At 41.5% G+C, this 23,670-nt stretch overlaps 1 protein-coding gene across 3 annotated transcripts in view; it reads right to left on the bottom strand.

The window, feature by feature from the left end:
* Nucleotides 1–5,081: 5,081 nt before the first annotated feature.
* Nucleotides 5,082–23,670, bottom strand: part of LOC138962267 (mediator of RNA polymerase II transcription subunit 12-like) — a 53,385-nt gene continuing 34,796 nt past the window's right edge. For 2 of the 3 annotated variants that reach the window (XM_070334015.1, XM_070334016.1), the window contains exons 9-12: nt 14,425–16,103; nt 14,136–14,197; nt 12,801–12,912; nt 5,082–5,386 (exon numbers count right to left, since the gene is read on the bottom strand). In XM_070334015.1, coding sequence (XP_070190116.1) covers nt 14,152–14,197; nt 14,425–16,103 — 1,725 coding nt within the window. In that variant the 3' untranslated portion in view covers nt 5,082–5,386; nt 12,801–12,912; nt 14,136–14,151. The remainder of the gene's footprint in view (nt 5,387–12,800; nt 12,913–14,135; nt 14,198–14,424; nt 16,104–23,670) is intronic. The other variant, XM_070334014.1, reaches the window with a different exon arrangement.

The following is a 23,670-nucleotide window of genomic DNA, read 5'->3' as shown; positions in this document are numbered from 1 at the left end:
ATTGATACAGATTCTTTCTAAGTTTCACTTGCGTGTAGCCGCTGGCGTTAATTTGCTAGTCATGCAAACACATGAGGAAAAAATGGAACGTTCACGCTGTTTCGCGCTTACAGCTGTTATCGCTGCGTGCCTCTTAAAACATGCTACGGTCACGCTTGGCTGGGCATCGCTGTGGCACCAGAATCATCGCTTAAATATGTACTGTGTTTACAGGCCCAGCTTCTTCTTCTTCGGCGTTCCAGGAAATTTGCGTCAGTGCTTACACGCACATAAAACTTTAGCAGTGTGTGTATCAATCAATTTTCAAAGACATACAAAGTCATGCATTTTTTGGACCCAAGGGAACAATCCTATGACGAGATTAAAAACTTCTTTCGAAAAATTGCATAACATTTTAACAAACACCTGTAACAATCCATCATTTCGCTCGAAGTATTTCGAGTATGTTGGTAAAATATTCTGAAAGTTTCAAAGCAATCCACCAAGTCATTGCTAAAGTGCAGACTTTTTTGTCATGATACCCCTAAAAAATGATGCAAAAAGTCCCGTTTTTGACCGCTCTTGCGATCGACACCTGCATCAGTAGGAATAGCATAGCACGCGAAATACGTAAGGTAGCAAAACAAAACAATCTGTTCAGGGTAGATAATTGGTTTGACTTTCTTCTCGTATGTCACAGTTGCAAAGTTTTGCCTATTGTGATTTTTTACCCTTACTTGAGCGGCGGTCATGTGATCCCTGTAAAAGAAGTATTTAATCCAAATGGTGATCTTGAAGGTTAAGTGAACGGCCTTCTCTGGCATATAAAATTTTAATGAAATGACACAGGGATTAATGCTTTAATTTGGGTTTGAAATTTGTTGCAATCATTTTTTGGCCAAGTTTAGATATGCACTTCTTTTGCCCATGTTGCGTAAACTCTTGAATTCAATTCATGTACTCTTTTTTTCAAACAACCATTTAATAATAAAGCAAAAAAATACATTAATTCACAATAATGCACCACACACACACACACACTTATTTCTCTTTTTTTCTATCTTATTTTTCAGAAAAACCCAAACACTTTACCAGGCTCTCTTCATTCTTTTTTCACTCTACAAATGCAAAGATTGATTGTTTTTTGCTGAACAGGTTAAGGGGGGACAGGGTAGGCAAGCACTTTTTTTTTTTTCTTTTTGAAACAGCTTGCTGCTTGTTTGATTTTTGCAAGCAGAATAACCTAATTAAGGGAAACCATTTTAAATTTTGAGTGCAAAGCAATTTTTGGGGGTTTTATTCACCAAAATGTGAGAAAAACGTTATAAAATGTGCTTTTTTTAAAATGTTGCAGTTTGTGAACCAGTGCATGTTTTGATCCAATTTTTCTTCTTTGCAGCAATATGTGTGTGTTTAATAATTCTGTGTATCGAAAAGCATTTCTAAGCAATATATTATTTTAATTTAGCATTTTCAGTTACCGGCTCAGTTCTGATAAGAAAAATACATGAAATCCTAACTGTCAGACTCATAAAAACCCAACCAATGCACTGAACTCTTATTCCATACACAGAACTGATGCTGTACAACTCATAAACAACATATACAAAAACTGAACAAATCCATCAAGCCTTTCAAAAGTTGCAACATTTTAATTGTAGCGTTTTGTCTGAAAATTACATTCAGAGAAAACAGCATTTTAAAGATTTGAACCAGTACATAAAAAAACCAGTAGCACAGTGCACCCTGAATTCATATGTTTTTATCAGAATGACCACTTTACTATGTAGGGAAAAGGATTTGACAATCAAATTATCAGGATTTTTTTTATATACATCATATGAAAACAGCCATCTTTGTTTGTACCGATATGAAAACATGAATCAGAACCAAACTGTCAGACTCATAAAAACCCAACCAATGCACTTAACTCTTATTCCATACACAAAACTGACGCTTTACAAATCATAAACAACATAAACAAAAATGAAACAAATCCATCAAGCCATTCAAAAGTTGCAACATTTTAATTACAGATGTTTGTCTGAAAATTACATTCAGAGAAAACAGCATTTGAAAGATTCCAACCAGTACCTCAAACTAGTAGCACAGTGCAGCCTGAATTGATATGTTTTTATAAGAATAACCACTTTACTATGATGGGGAAATGATTTGACGATCAAATTATCCAGACTTTTTTTTTAAAATCATTTGAAAACTCATCTATGTTAGTGCAGATATGAATCAAAACGAAACTGTCGGACTCATAAAAACACAAGGAATCCACTGTATTCTTATTCCATGCACAGAAATGGTGCTTCACAAATCATAAACAACATATACAAAATTGGAACAAATCCATCTTGCCATTCAAAAGTTACAACATTTTAATTACCACATTTTGTCTCAAATTACATGTAGAGAAAACAGCATGTAAAAGAGTCTCACTAGTACCCCGGTAAACTAGTACCACAGTAGAGCTTGAATTAATGGGGTGGTTTTTTTTTAACCAGAATAACACTTTAACTATGAAGGGGAAATGATTTGATAATCAAATTATCAGATTTTTTTGATTTAAAAAAAAATCATATGAAAACATTAAAAAAGTCAATTATCTGTGTTTGTGCTGATATGAAAATATTGATCAGAACCAAACTGTCAGACTCATAAAAACCCAACGGATGCACTGATTTCTTATTCCATTGCATAGAAATGATGCTTCACAAATCATCAACAACATTACATAATTATATATACACAAATGGAACAAAGCTATCAAGCCATTCAAAAGTTGCAACATTTTAATTACAGTATTTCTGTGCTCAATCCTAACACTGCAGCAAATTTCTGTAAAGCTGAATGTCCCTTTCCATGTACCAACATGGTCATACGCGGATTATTTAAAATGCAACTTTACCACCCGAAGCATTGCAAACACCGGGAGAAGAGTAAACAACTGCAGACTTGAATGGACACTCATATGCACTCCAGATGCAGGGCCTGTGCAAATCCTTGGGCTGATGCATCACCTTCTTTCATAATCAGACTGCTATCAGACAAGCATTCAGTACAGGATATAAACCTTTCAGCAATAGATTGAGCTGATCAATGTTGACAAAAGCCCAACACATGTCAGCGGAGTGACGTTGCACAGTACCAGTATCCATATCTGCTTGTGATGGGTCAGAAGATGGCAAAGTATCTGTATCTTCTTATGGTTGGTCAGAAGATGGCAAAGCTGATGTTTCTGCTGTGGAAGAGGGTAGTTCCGGTTTAGCAAACTTTTCCATCAGGTCAATCTTTCTCCTCGCTGCCACCACAGGAGGACTGGCTCTCCCCTTGCTCCAACCTAATAAATACACAAACACTGATTTAATATTTGATACAACTGTCCATGGTTTTTGTTTGTAATAAGCTGCAAATTTTAAGACTCAATATAAACGTCAACAAGTGCTTGTACTTTATTTTGCAAATGACCATGTTACATGGGGTGTACCTCAACTTTTTGGGTAGGCTGGTAAATCAGAAATCCCAATCAGCCCCCAACCACTGAACCAGGCGGGTTTTCTTACAACCACCTCAGCGGCTCGTACCCACATATGTCGGTTGACGAACACACACACACACACACAAAAGACATTCATTAATTGGCCCCTATCACAAAATGTACATGTCAAGTTTACTATGGGATTTGAGTAACCACACAATCACATACACACAGGAACTAATACTGAAACTAGCTGAATTATTTTCTTTCTTTCTTTCTTTCTTTTCATATTTTTCTTTTAAAATTAATTTATTTCATCACACTTGCTATGTATTTGCTTGTTTCTTGTCTGTTGTTTTGTGTGTGTGTGTGTGTGTTCTGTGTGTGTGTATACATTTTCAGATTTCCTAAACCTAGCACTGTTTGCAGGTGATCTTTATGCTTTTGATTCATGAGTTGCATCCCCAGTCCTTTAGTTTAACTCTTTTTTTTTTCTTTGGTGAAGTAAATTGGATCTATTTTTTTTATACCTTAGTTAATGGAAAAGATTTGACAACAATATTGCTGTCAATGATAGGTTGGTCAGCCATGCTGGTGTAAACCAATCCTTTAGAATTAGAGAACGCTCTCTAGTAGGGTACTTATTTTCCTACGGTCAATGACCAGAAACAGAAACTGTGTCAGTCGTACATCGCTCAGATGCTGCTTCTCAGTTTGACCCCAGACAAAGAATACTGATGACATGTTACACCATAGTAAGCTCTCAAGGACTGGCCAGCGAAGAACAATAAAATCAAGAAACCCGCAAAATACTTCAGACACAAACTGTTTATCATTTACCTGCAAACCCTAACACATTCTTACAACAACAACAACATAACGATGTGCAATAAATCACGTTGTCAAACAAACAAGATCGAAAAGAGAAAGAAGCAAAACCCACCTCGTCGAGTCAAGAATCTTAGAATGTCGTCTGCTTAAATACGATCATGTTGGTTCATTTCGGAGTGTTGTTACTTCCTTCTACTGTTCGCTGCTGCTGGTTCATCTTTCTCTGATATTTCTTGCCACTATGCCGAACATTTCCAATGTTAGGGTTGTTCTCCGCAGCTCAAAACTTTGAAAAATGCTGCTGAATCGGTGAAAACGTCATGGATTTGTTGACACCGGGGGACTGATAAGTTGTCTACTGCGCTTGCGCCAAATGCCTTTGACCTACATATATTTGCATATATTAATTCCGGGGTTTCGGTTGGAACGGATTCTCTCTCTTTGTGCCTATGTCAACGGAAATTCCCCAACGGTGATGACGTCATCTTGAAGAACGGAAATTTCCACACAGTTTGAACAGCGAAGGGTCATGTCATGTGCGCACATTTACCAGCACGGAGTATCCAAAGTTGACCATTTTTTCGATTTTTTTGATAAAACACAGACAAAAACAACAAAACATCGGTTTGAAAATGGTTTTATTTACATGAATACATGTCTAAAATGACAAAAGCAGATTATTGAATGCATTCCAGGATGTTCAAAGGTGTGAAAAATGCAACAACCCCAAAAAGGTGGATGAGACCAAAAAAAACTCATTTTGCCTACCCGGTCTGCCCTTAAAATCAATTGAAAACATGGAATCCAGACATGAAAAAATAACACATCTTTCTGAACAAGGTGTGCAGCACGCACACTCCATGGATTTGTAGAAATAAGTTAATAACACAATGTCTGTCTGAGCAAGATGCTGAAATCCTTAGTCACAAACACACACACACACATGGATTCGCCTAGCTGACAGTCTATGTGCACAGTGCTGAAATCCTTGGTCAAACGCACACAGCAAAACATTGCCCAACTGACACAATGTTTATCCAAACAAAGGGTTGAAATATCCAGTCACACACAGGCTGCCACCTTAAAAACCTGAAACATACACAAAGTCGCACCTGAGTTTTGTATACACAGAAAAATGTGTATTTCAATAGAAAAATCTGGAAATAACTCAGGTTTTTATTGGTTGTAGAAGAGTTGCTTTCCCTTGCTTTTTAATTAAAAATACTGAGTAAAATATAAAAAGTAAAAAAAATGATTCATTCGCTCGGCTTCGTGACGAGTGGGCAAAAACTGATTCTATCAAGATAAGTTTTGTGTGAATCGAACATTTTAATAATACATTTTCATTTGATTAATATACTTACCAAATTCACATAAAGCAATTTACTTCAGTTTAGTGCTAGAACGCTGAAACTACGCTCAACCCTGGTAAGGGGGGAAGTAACCCTAAAAATAGAACGACCTTGACGGTCACATGACAACGCCAGGTCAAGGCTACCTCCCAGCATGCATTGCGCACGCGTGCTCTCACCGCCATCTTGTATTCATTCGCTCAAAGCGCCCTCTCATTTTTAGGGATCTAAAGCGGGGTAGGCGGGAGGGACTTTACTATGTGAATTGGGTAAGTATATTAATCAAATGAAAATTTATTATTAAAATTTTCGATTAAATTACATATCTTATCCCAATTCACATAAAGCAGATTGCTAATTAAGGTGGTGGGGTGCTCACCTATGAGCTAGGCAACAATTGCCCTGCTGCTACCATAGCTGGTAGCGCCTTGGTACCGTCCTGCCGCGCACTGGAAATGTCGCGCAGGTAATAGTTGATAAAAACATCCTCCGATCTCCAATAGGCGGAGTCGAGGACTTCAGATAATCTTCCTGATTTTAGCACCAACTTAGCTATGTCCTTATCTCTCTTTGTGTACAAAGACGATAAGAGTAGCTTTTGTTTGTGATCTTAACTCCTTGTATGAGACAGGAAGGAGCATAGTGATCTAACTGGTCAGATTCATAAGACTGGGTCGCCTGTGGCGAGAATCCTATAAAGAGGAATAACTTAGACCATCGGAGATGGTTATCCTGACTTCTGATTCTTGGCTAAGAAGTCTGGCCGGAAACGGAGTGAGATAGACAGGGCCTAGCATTGGAAAAAGTGAGTTCAGCTTACAAAGGCGGGGGTCTGGGGGCCGCATGAGGCCCCTAGTGGGGTCCAGGGGCAAAGCCTCTATACACACACACACACACACACACACACACACACACACACACACACACACACACACACACACACACACACACAAACAAACACACACACACGCATTAATACATACACACACACACACACACATTTTTTACCTAAAATGACCCTCCCCCAAAGAAAATTGAGCGACTAAATTATGCCATAGTCCATAGTCCGTATCGGCACATTACTTCTTCTGACTTGCCTTCCGCCTTCGGAACGAAATCCAGCCATTCCCACTTCCAGGAATACCTGGATTCTTTGTCACTGAATGGCTGACCACGTTCAACAATGTCGCTTTGAGACAATCATTATTTCAAGTCTAGAGCCACAAAACACCGGCACAAAGCATGCTCGATGCCAGAGGAAGTGCGTGCTCAAGCAAACTGTCAAACCGATTAAGAATTGAACCGAACGGCGCACAAAACGAAAGCTGGGACTGTTTGGGTTTACCGTTTGGGAATAACAGGTTTTTGCATTTCAGCGTACACCAAATCGAGTTCCGCGTACTGGAGATGTTATTTCAGCGTAAAGTACGCCGAACGGCTTACAATGCTAGGCCCTGGATAGAGCGTCTCTGTTGAATACTACGTCTCCCGGTAAGCCAGCGAGTGCGTGAATCTCGCTACCTCTATGTGCCATAGCTAGAAACAAAGTGAAGAGCGTTTCACATGTCAGATTTATGAAGAAGAGCAGACTGTAGCGGTTCAAAATCTGTGGAGCATAGAAACTCCAGTACCAAAAGACTCATACTTGTCCTCCTGTGACCCTTTGGTTATCACCGGCAGTGTAACCCTCTAGGGAGCAAAGTACTGCTGATGTTGTGTTTGAGTAAACTACAGTACAATAGCTGAAGCCGAAAGGCCGCAGCTTGAATGTTAAAGAGATTGCCTGCCGGGCCCGTGTTCCAAACGGTCACCCATCCCGGTAGAAACCGGGCTCAATAGTTGTTAACCTCGGTGGTCGGAAAAGACTGTGTTGCTGCCTTTGGCTGTGAACGGAAGTCTAAGCCACGGCTGCAAGAAGCGGGTATACTTTCCCTGTTTGCAAAGCAGGGGTGAAAAGTCAGGAGTATTGAAAACCTGATTGCCTGTTAGTATTGTGCTAACCGGCCCGCAATGGGGGAAGACATCGGGGAAGACACCACTGGCTATCGGTAACCCGATCCGCTCTCAGACCATGCTCCTATCAAATCCCGTCCCAAGGGAGGGGTGAGTGAGCGTCTTACCAGTTTTAATTGCCGATAACTGTATGGCTAGAGGCATTACATGTAGCTAGTTCTGAAACCTTGGGAAAATATCTTCAAGGAAAGAGAACTGGCTTTGGAAAATAAGTGGACTCTGTTAGAAGAGGTCACTGTATAGCCAAGGTTCCATTAACTGGTACTTCAAGTGCTGGTAACCTGAAGTTCGATATCCCCGAGGGTAAAGGTAAGCTCAAACTTCTTCTGCCCATGTGCGGAAGTGACTCAGACTAAAATGTCGTTAGAAACCATGCAGAGGGATCTGAGTATGTATCCGAAGCTGCATCCCTGAAACTGAAGTTTCGTAATTCAGCCTTCGTTGGCTTAATCTAGAGGCAAAGAGTACTATTTGCAAAGTAGGAGAAGACTCCTGGCGCAAAGCCAAATTGTGCAAAATCCAGGGGCCACCGCTGGGAAGACTACAAAACAAGAAGAGCAAACGCTCGATCGAGTCACTTTCGCAGTTCTGAATATTATATGAGGCATCAGATGGACAGGAAGAAATTGCTATTCACAACACAATGAGTCACGTTCACATAAAATTTGAGCCCGGTCACTTTTATAGTTTCCGAGAAAAGCCCAACGTTAAGTTGTGTGTTGCCGAACAGAAAAGGCTAGTTATCTCCCTTGTTTTTCTGATAACGTTCGTAAAAGGCTACAGATGTAAATACTTTGATGTAAAGAATAATCCTACAAAGTTTCAATCACATCCGATGAACTTTGTCAAAGATATAAAATGTCTAATTTTTCCTTTGACGCTGACCTGTGACCTTGAAAAAGGTCAAAGGTCAACGAAACCATCGTTAAAGTGTAGAGGTCATTGGAGGTCACGACTAAACAAAATATGAGCCCGATCGCTTTGATAGTTTCCGAGAAAAGTCCAACGTTAAGGTGGTGTCTACGGACGGCCGGCCGGCCGGACAGACTAACACTGACTGATTACATGGAGTCACTTTTTCTCAAGTGACTCAAAAAGTGTAGTTTGTTAACTCGCGGTAGAAAAGGCCCTGGGGGGCGTAAAGCTGAATTTGAAACACTGAACCAGAAGGTGTGTGTTTTAACATTAATTGCCAAACACCGCATTCCTATCTTTTGCGAAACTTGGCCAAAGTAGCGAGCAGCGTCGTTACGTCCTTTTCGCTCGCGTCCCGTCTAAACTCAAACGGTTCCAGGGACGTAACGATAGAACGGGAGAGAGACCTAAGCAGCGTTTCCGAAAGAGAACGCTAACTCTAGGTTACCTTTCCCTGTCTCTTCCAGTGCCACAAGGGACAGCTCTGTCCTTATTGTAGCCATCCTCCCTGAGCGTCACTAACTCCGGTGTCACTGGAAGTGGAGCTCGTGGTAGAGAAGTGTCCAAGAGATTGCGTGGCATTGGGTTAAAACCACTCCTTCCTCAAAGTATCTTGAAGCTACCTGTGCTACCTCTGGTGCCAGACTGTGCGCTGTAAGCAGAGGCACTGTGTCCAAAGGCACATATCCCGACCGGGAATTCTTAGCCAGAATCTTAGCCTCTCATCGGCACTGAGGGAGATTCACAAAACTTAAAAGTTTGTTTTTCTCCCTGTGTTGAGCGAAAAACTCTGACAGCAGAAGGTGGTGGTGCAGACAAACTTGTTGCTGAAACCACTTCTTCCTCACAGTATCTTGAAGCTACCTGTGTTGCCAATGCTACAGCATGGGGAAGCTTGTCTGGTAGCCGGAAATCTTACGCCACTGAGGGAGATTCACGAAACTTAAAAGTTTGTTTTTCTCCTTGTGTTGAGCGAAAATCTCTGACAGCAGAAGGTGGTGGTGCAGACAAGTTTGTTGCTGACACCACTCCTTCCTCAAAGTATCTTGAAGCTACCTGTGCTGCCAAAGCTACTGCATGGGGAAGCTTGTCTGGTAGCCGGAAATTGGGATCTTCCTCAGAAAGGGAAGACCCGTATTCCGATTTTCCTTCCGGCACGGAAGTGCCTACCGGAAACTCGCCGCCATATTGACTGTCATAGTCATAGGCAGTGTCGTCCGGAAGAGGGGTACCGCGTGAGGCATGTCCTCTTCTCATATCCTCTCTGGAGAGAACTGCCCCCTGGGAGGAAGTGTGGAGAGCTGTGCTAGGGATGCTTTCGTCGAGCAAACCGGCACTTGCGTGTCTCCTGTTTAAGTACAGGCCCCTGCAAGTCGTGATGCGAGCAAGTCTCCTGCCTTACAACAACTTCCTGTCCCCTGGGCGGAAGGGAAGAACGCTGTGCTAGGGATGCTAAGCAAACCGGCATTCGCGTGTCTTCCGTTAAGAGTACAGATGATTGCAAGTCGTGATGCGAGCAAGTCCCCTCTCTCTTAACAACTTCGCGCTCCCGTGGCGGAAGTTTGGACAGCTGTACCGATGTTGCCTCCGTATAGCAACCTGGTACTTGCGTGTCCTCCGATCTAAGTACAGGCGCCTGCAAGTCATGCTGCGAGCAAGTCTCCTGTCTTATCACGGCTTCCTGCCCGGCGCCGGGCGGAAGTAGGGAACGCCCATGCGTACCTCCCTGTGGGACAGTCACAGTACCTTTATTGTAGCTGCTGAAACCGGAAGTGGAGGCATGGTGAGGGGAACTCTTTCCGTCTTCACCGGAAATTGTTCAGCGTGAACGTCGGCCGATGTAACGGTGGCTGACGGCGCTGCCTTAACCTTCGCCAAAACGAGCGTCTTCCGCTCTAGCTTGAAGGGAGAGCAAAAGTTCGCTCGCCGAGCGCAATTCTGCCGAAAACATGCATCTCATTTGATCGCTAAATTAAAATGAAGCAAACATTGCTGACAAATCGTCCTTCTCTGATGCTATGCTAGTCTTAACCGGTGCTGTCTTGCATTCTTGCTTCAGCGCCGGCATTACCGGACTCTTAGGATTGTCAATTTCTACCGTGAAAGTATTCTGAGAAACTACCTCGAACACAGTACCTGTAGGTTTAGAACCCTTGGGCTTCTTATCCGCTTTCTTAGACGGAGACTCTGTATTGGTTATCTGTCTAGAGCTGGGTTTCTTCTTCCCACTGTCCGCCATACTGGCGTTAGTCTTGCAGACGAAAGTAAACAAAGACTAACTCGTGGCGAACAAATGCAATACAACAAAAGAAAATGGAAAAATCTCACCCAATCTCAGCTAGAAAGCTAAGATACAGACGAAACCAGGGTGTAGTCTGCCAAAGAAGCAGTGGGCTAACAAAATAGCCCGAGCGTAATCCAAAACGCGTCCTTAGACGCTATCGCTGAAGAGTAGAATGAATACAAGATGGTGGCGAGAGCACGGGTGCGCAATGCATGCTGGGAGGTAGCCTTGACCTGGCGTTGTCATGTGACCGTCAATGTCGTTCTATTTTTAGGGTTACTTCCCCCCTTACCAGGGTTGAGCGTAGTTTCAGCGTTCTAGCACTAAACTGAAGTAAATTGCTTGGGATAAGATATGTAATTTTGATATTCGTTTGTTCACTTAACTCTTAGGCTGGTTGTCGCGCTACTTTACGTATACTGTCACCTGGTTGTCACGACATATGTTGCGCTACTGGCTCAGTCTGTTTGGTCGGTTCCGATTACCTCCCATTGATGTGAAAACCTATATGATCGTTTTTCTCTATTTTTCTCTCTGTTAATTCACCAGTGGCTATGTAACATGTGTTACAGAATTGCACCAGTGTAAGGGTTATAAGACCGTTGGGTCAAAATATCTGTGAATGTATTTTGTCAATAAAAAACGTTCCAACAACCTACCTTTCTTGTTTTTTGATTCTAAAAATACTGAGGCTTGTTTCTATGTAAACAAGGAAAAGCAACTCTTCCACAACCCATAAAACTTGAGTTATTTCCAAACATTGTCCAATAACAATCCACACTTCTTTACTTCACAACTGAAAGTGAAATTGTTGATTCTGCGTCCATCCATTCTCATTTTCTTTTTTAAAGTTCACAGATTGTTCTAGGCTTTCAAATGAAATAAGAGCATCCTTTTCATTGGACATACCAAAACTCAAAACAATGTTGGTTCTATGCAGAGCATGAATTTTATTTTGCTAAATTAGTTTAGTAAATATGCACAGGTGTCACTTACAGAATTAATTCAACAGAAATACTCCCACTCTGGACAGAAAGCTCAGTTTTATTGTGTGTTCAAGTGGATGGATGCTCTTATCCCAAGAAAAAGCCAGGTTAGATCTGCGGTGGTCAACTCCATGAGTTACCATGACTAGCACAAGAGAAAAGGACCGGCACGGTTGGCCTAGTGGTAAAGCGTTCGGCCCGTGATCGGGAGTTCGAACCCCGGCCGGGTCATACCTAAGACTTTAAAATTGGCAATCTAGTGGCTGCTCCGCCTGGCGTCTGGCATTATGGGGTTAGTGCTAGGACTGGTTGGTCCGGTGTCAGAATAATGTGACTGGGTGAGACATGAAGCCTGTGCTGCGACTTCTGTCTTGTGTGTGGCGCACGTTATATGTCAAAGCAGCACCGCCCTGATATGGCCCTTCGTGGTCAGCTGGGCGTTAAGCAAACAAACAAACAAACAAGAGAAAAGTGCAAAAATCACACTTGTGAAAAGCGTAACAAAATCTTCTTTCTTCAATCCTGAACCCATCACGCCTTACTCCCATATTCCTAAACTTTTTGTTAATTTAATTCGATTTTTACAAAAAAAAGGGTGGTGGATGCCAATACGGTAGTACCTGCAATGAAAGGTCACACTTGGGACCAGCCAAACGTATCTCTACATTGCAGGCAGCCTTTCAAGACAGGTATTATATTGTGGTCTAGATTATAGACAGAGAACTGAAGATGTCCTTTCTTGGGAGGTGTCCTACAGCCTTTTTATCGGAGGGTCCTACAGTCCTCTCATCGGAGGGGCCTCACATTGAAAGTACCATTGTACCAAAAGTGTAAAGGCATTTTTTTTTTAAATCCCTCTAAAATTTAAAATTTCAATAAAACTAATATTTATTTCATTTTCTAACAACTTAAAAGTGTTAATGCATATATCAAAACATCCCTCTTGAACTTACATGCAAACACTGGAGAAAGCCTCACGGGTCCTGTATGGGAGAACACGGCACACTTGGGACAGCACATTCTGGACCTCACACAGCATGACGCTGCACATATGGATCATATTGCCTGGGGACAAACTCGGAGGAATCAATTAGTGCACTGTGATCACCATCTAGCAATTATTAGTCCTATTACGTTGCTTATAGATAACTGGCTCTGATCATGATGTATTAGATTCTTTTTACAGAAAGTTCTTGTACAATCTAATCTAATCTTATTACATCTGAACCTTCACAGGCGACCATTCCTTGAAACAACCACCTGTCTAAAACGACTGTGAGAGCGTGTTAAGTTTGAAACCTGTAGCTTCAAAAAACATTAAAACAAAATAACAATTTCCCTTTTTCTTCCCAAAGACGAAAGTCAACCGAACTTGTGTAATATTTGAAGGTCATCTAAACCTAGCAGTGTGTAAAGTTTCAAAATCAAAGATATAGCTTTAATAAAATCCCAAAAAAACTCAACGTTATTCAAACTTCTTAGACTCCCCTGATTGCTCAGGTGAGTCAAAAAAGTCATCTGTTATTATACAACATATCAATCAATCAATCAATCAATGAGTCTTATATCGCGCATATTCCGTGGGTACAGTTCTAGGCGCTCTGCAGTGATGCCGTGTGAGATGAAATTTTATACGGCCAGTAGATTGCAGCCATTTCGGCGCATATTTACCTTTCACGGCCTATTATTCCAAGTCACACGGGTATAGGTAGACAATTATTAACTGTGCCTAAGCAATTTTGCCAGGAAAGACCCTTTTGTCAATCGTGGGATCTTTAACGTGTACACCCAATGTAGTGTACACGGGGGGAGGTTCGGACACCGAAGAGAGTCTGCACACAAAGTTGACTCTGTGAAATAAATTTCCGCCGAACCTGGGATCGAACTCACGCTGACAGCGGCCAACTGAATACAAATCCAGCGCGCTACCAACTGAGCTATATCCCCGCCCAACATAGAAACTAATAAGCATCCCTGGCACGCCAGAGAAGGGAGAGAAGAAAGACCATTGTCAGAAATAACTCTGCAGGGGTTTTTATGGGCTGTGGAATAGTTGCGCCCCTTTAAAAAGTAATAAAACCAATGGAGCATGCAATGGGACTCAGTCAGTTGAAGTGTGCGACCAAGGCAATCTCAGTGGAAAAATGAACTCCACCATGCATTTTGTGCAGTAGGTCCTGCGTGTTAGGCAAAACAAACGTGGCAAGCTCACAAGGCCCATAAAATCCCTCATAGAGTTATTTCTGTAAATAATCTATTCTATCAAGAATCAAGTTTCACGATCATACCTGAGTGTAAGTGATGCTAAGGAGGACCCAGGTTCAACTCACGACGTACTCGCATCCGAACCCTTGGACAACAGAAACAACGTTTAGTATTAAAAAGCAGCGCCACGCATTTCATGACCAGGAAGGGGGGGAAAAAAACCCAGCTTAGTTTCAAATTAACAGTAAGAGAAACATACGTAGAAATGCAAAAAAAGTGTTGTCACACAGAAAAGTTAACAATTCGCAAAACCTTTCAGCAACATTTCCACAAAGCAAAACTGCATTAACAAAAACAAGTGCTTTGTCCTACCTAAGCGGAGCAGCGACCCTGGCTGCAGCGGGCATGAAGGATGGTCTGACGAGCACAGGGGCTCCCATATAGCGACTCCTCACCAGCTGCTGGTGCATCAACACCGCCTGTGTCCTTTGCTGTGCTGCTGCTGCCACTGCTTGCTGGTGTGCCGCAGTCATTGGTTGCTGCTGCTGCGTTGCATGTTGCTGCCCCGCTGCTGTGTGCTGCTGTACCCCTGCTGCTGCACTCTGCTGGGCTTGTCGCTGGGCTGCTCGTTGCTGTAATGCTCTTGCAGCTAGTTGCTGCGCTGCTTGTCGCTGTGAAGCTTGTTGCTGTAGTGCTGTTGCAGCTTGTTGCTGCGCTGCTTGTCGCTGTGCTGCTTGTTGGTGTAGTGCTGTTGCAGCTTGGTGCTGTGCTGCTTGTTGCTGTAATACGGTTGCAGCTTGTTGTTGCGCTGCTTGGTGCTGTGCTGCTTGTTGGTGTAGTGCTGTTGCAGCTTGTCGCTGTGCTGCTTGTCGCTGTGCTGCTTGTTGCTGTACTGCTGCAGCAGCAGCTTGTTGCCGGGCTGCTTGTTGCTGTACTGCTGCTGCAGCAGCTTGTTGCTGTACTGCTGCAGCAGCCGCTTGTTGCCGGGCTGCTTGTTGCTGAAGCACTGCAGCTGCTGCTGCTCGCTGCCGCTGCATCATAAGCCCTGCAGCTGCTTGGTTGCGCTGCGCAGCGACAGCAGCAGCAACATGCATGGGGTGGACTCGCACTAATCGTGGTCCCCCCATGTTGAGAGGGTTGTGATGGAGGGGCACTCCTGCAGCTGCCATGAAGGCAGCGACAGAGGGGCCTTGCCTGAGGGGTGGGGACACTGGCGGTGAGGGACATGGGGAATGGGGACATGGGGAGTGTTCAGGGGTTAAGTACGGCACTAGAGCCATGGAGTTGTCTGGTTCTGGATGGGGGACGTCCACCTCAGCTGAACTTCCGTCATTGATTGTTGTGCCATCTACCTCACAAGGACCACGCTCTAAGTCTAAATGGTCTTGTTCTTCGCCAAAAGACATCTCTTGTGACGAATTATGCGCACTGTTCAGTTCACCGAATGATACATTTTGTGTTGTGCCATGCAGATTCTGTGCTTCACTGTAAAATGCTTCTTGTGCGGCATTATGCTTACTCAGTGTTTCACTGTGCACTTCATGTGTAGGAGAGAAATGTGTATCGCCAGCTAAGTCTCCATTCACATGATCTTGCCCTTCTGTCCATTCCCCCTGGGAGATATCTGCCACACTGGATGGATCATGCACGTTAGTCCTACCATAAACGTCTTCTCCTACGGCCTGTGACTGATCATACCAATCACCACTGCTCACACTGCCATAAGCCCCATCAACAAATGCACTTTCTTCCCAGTTAGACCTGTTGTCTGCGTCAACAAATTCATTTTGTTCTCTGGACGTCCCATCTCTGAATTCCATCTGACCTGAAGCAACACTCTGTTTGGTCTCGTCAACGTCTCCGTTGACAAAATGTCCCTGTTGATTGTCTCCTGGTGGTGGCAGCCAGCTGCCATTGCCTTGAAATCTGCGTTCCTCCGACATCGGATCCTCATCAGCATCCTCGAACTGCGATGGTCCTGAACAAGGCGAGTCGCTGTGAGAGGGCAGAGGCTGGTGGTCCACATAATGGCTGGTCCAAGAGTCCATATCCTAGAGAGCAGCATAAAAGGCAATGAATTAGACTTTGATTTATCAGGGTTTAAGCAATGCAACAGACAAAACTGGACTCAACACTGACCCTTCATAATGGATGTGCATGGAATGCTGATTGAGATAGAAATTGTTGTATGTGTGCATGTGTTCTACATCCCCCCCCCCCCCCCCTTTTTTTTTTAAAACTTATTTTTTTGTATATAACAAGTGGTTCCCTCTGTTGGTTTCATAAATCTTGACTAGTGTGAAATCAAGTTCACATTTGGGATTATGTGAGTTTTTGAATCACAATTAAGATGCCGACATATTCCGATGTATAAGAATCTACATTTAATGAATCTGAATAAAATAGTTGTTGAAATATACCCTAACACAGTCCAGTTTTGTCATGAAGCACTGCAACATTTTAAATCCTTCCAATGCTGCAACTGCTTCTCGATATGACAAGGGGAAAAAAGATGATTAGAAAACTACTGTCATCACTGCCTGGTGACAAACTGCAACGTAACAATGGGTTTATATTTTCAAGCCTGCAACAGAACAAATCATATGCAAAATATCAGTTACGCCAATTTTTAAAAAGGGGAAACAACTTGCTTTTTATATTGAAGCAAATCAGTTTCTGTGAGAAACCCATCGCACAATCTAAGGAAACATATACTGAATAAAATAAAATAATAATAAGGTTTAATTAAGTCAGTCATACCCAAATTTGTAGCCACAAGAAATTTTACAAGCGCTTGGAACTGTAGACACATGGAGCATTTTCAAACTAAGAATTGAACACGTGCCATTTTTCCAGGGAGATGACTTTAAATTTACGAAGATCAGATTTTTTTTATGACATCACTGGCAAATGCAGTGAGGCACTTTTGATATCCCTATCATGAATACAAACTGCAAATCGACGCATAATAAGTAGAAACTTTGGTGCGGAAGATAGTGGTAGGTGGCGGTCGCAGTTACTAACAATTGAGTAACTTTAAAATGAAGCCAACAAACACGCGGAAATGCCTTGATCGAGTAAACCGTCCTTTATCATGTAAACTGTCCTTTATTAATATTATGCCAGGCTTTCGAATGCTGAAATAGGTGTATGATCTGAAGGTATTCACATATAGGACCTCTTCAGGTCTGCATGCCTGAAGTATAAACTAAATACTTTTTATTTAATTCCCATGCCCGGAAGTTTCAATAAATGGTTGAAGAACACAGCATCTCAAGAACTGCCTTCAATGTTTTTATATTTCCACATACTTCTGACACAAACCATTTGACACTTCCACACAGTGCAAAGAATAGAAACGCTCTAAAGCACATTTAACCCTGGTACTGCGTCTGCAGCATAAGGATGAAGTAAAAAGCTCATGTCAAATTTTTCTACAAAGCTTCATCATATTATTTTCTAGAGGGTGGGAATGGGGATTCCGCTACACAAGAATGTATCATGCAGGGTTCCTGCAGGGCAGAGCTGATACAATTCAAGGAGTTTTCAAGGACATTTCCAGGACCAAATAAATGCTTTTCAAGGACATGATTTTCCCCAAATTAATGCAAAGCACCAAGCTTACCTTCAGTTTTTCAAGTCATCAAGTTTCTGGTGAATTTCTATTAGTCATTCCGTAGTTGTTTCCCTTGCCAACTTCCGGGAAGGAAAGCAACTCGGGTGACTAGTAATAGTTAGTTCGTCTGCTTTCGTTTTCACTCGATCTTTTATTCTCCCAAAATGTGTGTACTGTATTTGACGAAAAAAAAGGGGGTTGCATTTTTTTTTTTTAAATAAGACAAGCTGCTGACGAAATGTATAGGCAACAATTTGGAAAAATCAAGTACTTTCCAATGACTATTTAACAAAACTCTATTTTCAAGCACTTTTCAAGGCCTGGAAAAGGTTTTCCAATTTTCAAGGAGTTTTCCAGGGTTCAAGGACTCTGTACGAACCCTGATCATGTTGACATTAAATGTATTATGTTGACTTTAATTACATTGATTAAATAAATTGTTCTGGTAGTATACATGTACCATGAGCAAAAGCATCAAGAAATGTATGAATTTCTGATAAAATCTGCATGTTACCATTTTTAGTTTCACCGCAAACTTGGACATTCAGCTAGAAACTAAAGTGACTACACACATTTTCAGATGTTCATCGAGTCAGACTCAGAGGATAAGCAGCCTAGACTTTCATACTACAATGTATTAACTGCAAGTATCTGAGAAAGACCAAGCCTTGGTATTTTTTTTTTAGGTCTCTACAGAAATACAAGTCTGACAATCCAAATCATTAATACATGGTTTCCGAGCGTTCAGCAACACACACACACACCCTTTTATTTATTCATTTATTTAAGTAATTTTCGACTGGCAAGGTGGCAACTGATACAAAACAAAAAATAGACCGTTTTAGTGTGGGTTATGTTTTTGGTGTGGGGGGAATGATTTTACACTGGCAATGTAATAACTAGAACAAAGCAATGACGTCCTTTACTGTTACGATTCTGCAAATGCCATACGCGTTTAGATCACAAATCTTTTTTCCCCAATCCACTATTCACATTACATCATGACCATGTCTAAGAGTTATCTTCCTTTACAACACTCTCTCTTCCGTGCTGTTTTCACTGTTGTTTTCTGTAAATTTTTAACGAGAGCATCTGTATGTCTTCGAGTTTTAATCTGGCAGCTCTAGTCTGGCAATGTGAAAAAAGTAAAAGAGGGGCTGCCTTAAATGTGAATTTACCCTTTTGAAGAGAGTAAAACCACCTGCACCAGTAAAACTACCGGAGCTCAGTTAAAAAAAAAACAAGTCGCGTAAGGCGAAATTACTACATTTAGTCAAGCTGTGGAACTCACAGAATGAAACTGAACGTAGTCCGCCGCTAGTGCAAAAGGCAGTGAAAGTGACGAGCCTGTTTGGCTCGGTTGCGCTGTGCTTCATAGCACGCTTTACTGTACCTCTCTTCGTTTTAACTTTCTGAGCGTGTTTTTAATCCAAACATATCATATCTATATGTTTTTGGAATCAGGAACCGACAAGGAATAAGATGAAATAGTTTTTAAAACGATTTCGGAAATTTAATTTTAATAATAATTTTTATATTTTTAATTTTCAGAGCTTGTTTTTAATCCAAATATAACATATTTATATGTTTTTGGAATCAGAAAATGATGAAGAATAAGATGAACGTAAATTTGGATTGTTTTATACAATTTTTATTTTTTTTACAATTTTCAGATTTTTAATGACCAAAGTCATTAATTATTTTTAAGCCACCAAGCTGAAATGCAATACCGAACACCGGCCTTCGTCGAAGATTGCTGGGCCAAAATTTCAATCAATTTGATTGAAAAATGAGGGTGTGACAGTGCCGCCTCAACTTTTAAAAAAAGCCGGATATGACGTCATCAAAGGTATTTATCGAAAAAAAGAAAAAAACGTTCGGGGATATCATTCCCAGGAACTCTCATGTAAAATTTCATAAATATCGGTCCAGTAGTTTGGTCTGAATCGCTCTACACACACACACACACACACATACACCACAACCCTCGTCTCGATTCCCCCCTCTACGTCAAAACATTTAGTCAAAAGTTGACTAAATCAGTAAATGTAAAAAAAAAAGCTAACTCAGGCAGACATCAATTACTGATTTAAAAACTGATCGTGTTTGATTTATCTTCCATTCAAACATAAAAGAATACTAATTATCATCAACATATGTTATTTTTTCCAAGTAGGTTGTATGACAAGACACAGATAAAAATAGAGAAAGAAAGAAAGGGAGAGAGAGAAAGAGAGAGAGAAAGTGTGTGTGTGTGTCCATGCATACAAGTGAGCATAGCATGTGTGTGTTTTGTGTGTGTGTGCATGTGTTTGTGTGTGTGTGTGTGTGTGTGTGTGTGTGTGTGTGTCTGTGTGTGTGTGTGTGTGTATGTGTATGCCTGTGTAAAAAATTAAACATGGAATAAACTTAGGGGGAAAATATGTCAGCATAAAATCAGTGCATGTGTGGGTGCATGTGTATGCAAGGCAGAAAGTAATAATTTGTATTTAATTGGAAAAACAAAAAACTCAAAGAATAACAACAAAAGTTGAGGGGAAATCTTTTTGTTGTGCAGTTTTTTCAGAAACGTACCAGAAAGCAAACCGAAATTTACGTCCCCCTAAACATGTACCATAAAGATTTTCACTAAAGAAGATGCATTTTGTTGGAAGTTGTTAGTTGACGCATCTAGAAATATACATAATACATAACAACAGCAAACCCCCTTTGTAAAGTCAGCAAGACGACTTAGATTTCACAGATACGTGGTTGCCACTCCCAAAAAATGAAATTCCTGAAAGTATGTGGGGTGCAGGGGCTGGGGGGTACGGGGGGCAACGCCCCCTGCACGTTGAAAAATTTTAAGATCTGAGAGCCATTATTTGGCCTCCCCTGCAAATTATTTACAAAATAATATCCTCCTTCAAAGCAATTGATAACAAAGACTTAATCAATCAACAGACAAATGCCTCATGAACAGTTCAGTTTACACTAAACAAAAAGTCCTGTTTCTTTCTTTAATTGGTGTTTAACGTCGTTTTCAACCGTTCAAGGTTATATCGCGACGGAGGGAAGGGGGGAGATGGGATAGAGCCACTTGTCAATTGTTTCTTGTTCACAAAAGCACTAATCAAAAATTTGCTCCAGGGGCTTGCAACGTAGTACAATATATTACCTTACTGGGAGAATGCAAGTTTCCAGTACAAAGGACTCAACATTTCTTACATACTGCTTGACTAAAATCTTTACAAACATTGACTATATTCTATACAAGAAACACTTAACAAGGGTAAAAGGAGAAACAGAATCCGTTAGTCGCCTCTTACGACATGCTGGGGAGCATCGGGTAAATTCTTTCTCGTCCCAACCGATATGTGACTCCCCCTAACCCGCGGGGGGTAACAAAAAGTCCTACCTGAAGTCCAAGGAAATTGTTTCTAATCAAAAAGATTTCAGTTCTGGGATGTTGGGTGTACCTCACTCTCAGCTCGAGAAACAAAAACTTGTTGCATGAATCCAATGTGAACTTTAACTACCTAACCTTGTCACCACACACACACCATGACATGTTAATTTCAAGAATAATAAACTGAAACACAGTTTTGAAGTTGGTAAAACAGAAGAGATTTAAAGTCCAAAAACTAAGCCATATGTAGTTGGTGATAGTCCTCCAAAATGACACTGACAGAAAAATTGTAGATCTTGAACAATGCAGAACTTCAGAAGTCCAGGAAAAATGTATCAAAAAATGTATCAACAAGTTTTCAGTTCTGGGATGTCACTCATCATTGATCAAGAAAAAAAAAATCGAGAGTTGCTCGTGTCCTTTTTTTGGGTACAACAGTCTTCTTTTTGCTGAGAGAAGAACTTTGATAGATTTGGGGCAAATGATGCAGAACCCCGTACCAGTCAAATCAATCTTCTTCAGCCAAGTTCGATGCTTTGTGTTTGTGTCATTCTTCTCTGCTAGCCATTCCCACTTCCACTTGTTTTTTATACCCGCCTCCAGTTTCTCAAGCTTAGAGTGATCATCATCTTCACTGATGTACGGCATGTTGGTGGCCTGGGTGACCGAGTGAAAAGGCACTTGCGCTCGGAAGCGAGAGGTTGCGAGTTCGACCCTGGGTCAGGGCGTTAGCAATTTTCTCCCCCCTTTCCTAACCTAGGTGGTGGGTTCAAGTGCTAGTCTTTCGGATGAGACGAAAAACCGAGGTCCCTTCGTGTACACTACATTGGGGTGTGCACGTTAAAGATCCCACGATTGACAAAAGGGTCTTTCCTGGCAAAATTGTATAGGCATAGATAAAAAATGTCCACCAAAATACCCGTGTGACTTGGAATAATAGGCCGTGAAAAGTAGGATATACGCCGAAATGGCTGCGATCTGCTGGCCGATGTGTAAAATAATTCCATCTCACACGGCATAAATAAATCCCGGCGCCTTGAATATGTGAGCAATATAAATTGTATAAAACAAATATTAAAAAAATAAAAATAAATCCCTGCGCTTAGAACTGTACCCACGGAATACGCGCGATATAAGCCTCATATTGATTGATTGATTGATGTTGAAGCGAAATTTGCAACGGTTTTCACAACAAACTTTCTCGCATCGACAAATCGCATACACCTAGAAAAATGGCGGCTTTAGCAATGCCCAGATTCTCTTCTCCTGCCAAAAGAGCTTCAAAACTCGGATCGGAATCTCTGGTCAAAATTCAACCGAGCAAAACGAAGCACGATTTTTTTTCTCCGGTTTTTTTTTCGCAACAAAATTGAAAACCCGGAATTTCCGGTTGTGGACATTTAAAAAAACCGGAATTCCGGCACCTTGCAGAAAGAGTGGCAACCATGCAGATATAAGGGACGCGTGGAGATATCCTGTTTAAACTCACACCTGAGTAGCACCTGATGATCAATTGATCTCTTCAGACCCCTCACCACAATAAAACCTAATACTTTCACTACGTTAACTCTGGTTCCAGAAGCAATTGGTATTACTGTATACATTTTAACGTATGTCCATTAAAAACAAAAACACAAATAAGGAGAAATTTGCATGAAATTAAATGGCAACGAAAGTAGGAAGTATATTTAATAAAAGGGCGTCAAGGTTGGGGTAGGGATTGGTCCTTTTTTTATATATATAAACCCCCCAAAACAGTATGGTAAGCTCCAAAAAGTGACAGCGACAAAAAGAGAGAGGCATTCTCACTGCTCTATGAACCTCATCATCTTTTTGTCACTTTGTCTATACACGCACGAGCTACAAGTAATCGCAAACCAAATTCAACCGATTCTGTTGGTACGTATGCAAGTACACCATACGAAAACCGCACGGTTCCAACGACAATCATTATGTGGCTGTAGAAAGTGCTGTAAACTAACCCCAAAACACATACACTGATTGCATACCCACCTTTCCAGATTGTTCTCTCCAAGGCGACCATGGGAAAAGTGTGCCCCCAAGAGCAACGCTAATTTATCAGCTGTAGCTTCAGTCTGCATCGCATCAAACTCATTAACGACCTGTTCTGGAAGAAACTAGAATACACAGCATAGACAGTAACAACAAAACATTTTTGAAGAGACAGATTCTTCAGTGGTATCGGCCAGACATGAGACCAACAAATGTTCCAAAAGTAGGAAACTAAGCCGGGGTCCAGGGGCAACGCCCCGGTAGGGGGTTCAGGGGGAAACAAAAGTGTAATTTATAACAATCACACACACACAAAACTTACTTGAAAACTTTCAGAAAAACACTCTTCATAGCCAACAGCACAAGGATCCACTCAAGTCTTACAAGCATTGTGAAGCAGGAGTATACAAGTTCTCAGAAGCATGAAGAGTGTCACCGTCAGGGCAAGTGTCAGCAATTCTGTTTACGTCATCACTTGCCATTGTCTTCGTTCATCTTTTGTTTTCCTTGAGAAAGTATTTTTTAATACGCAAATTTGGACTTTCATTTTGCTGTGTTGGAGTTGTGTTTTGTTCCTTCATATGCAGTTATGGCAATGCAA

This window comes from Littorina saxatilis, linkage group LG3, assembly GCF_037325665.1.
Source record: "Littorina saxatilis isolate snail1 linkage group LG3, US_GU_Lsax_2.0, whole genome shotgun sequence".
In the NCBI taxonomy this organism is placed as follows: domain Eukaryota; kingdom Metazoa; phylum Mollusca; class Gastropoda; order Littorinimorpha; family Littorinidae; genus Littorina; species Littorina saxatilis.
The sequence above is the reverse complement of the archived record's forward strand: the minus strand, read 5'-3'. Positions and strand labels throughout refer to the sequence as shown.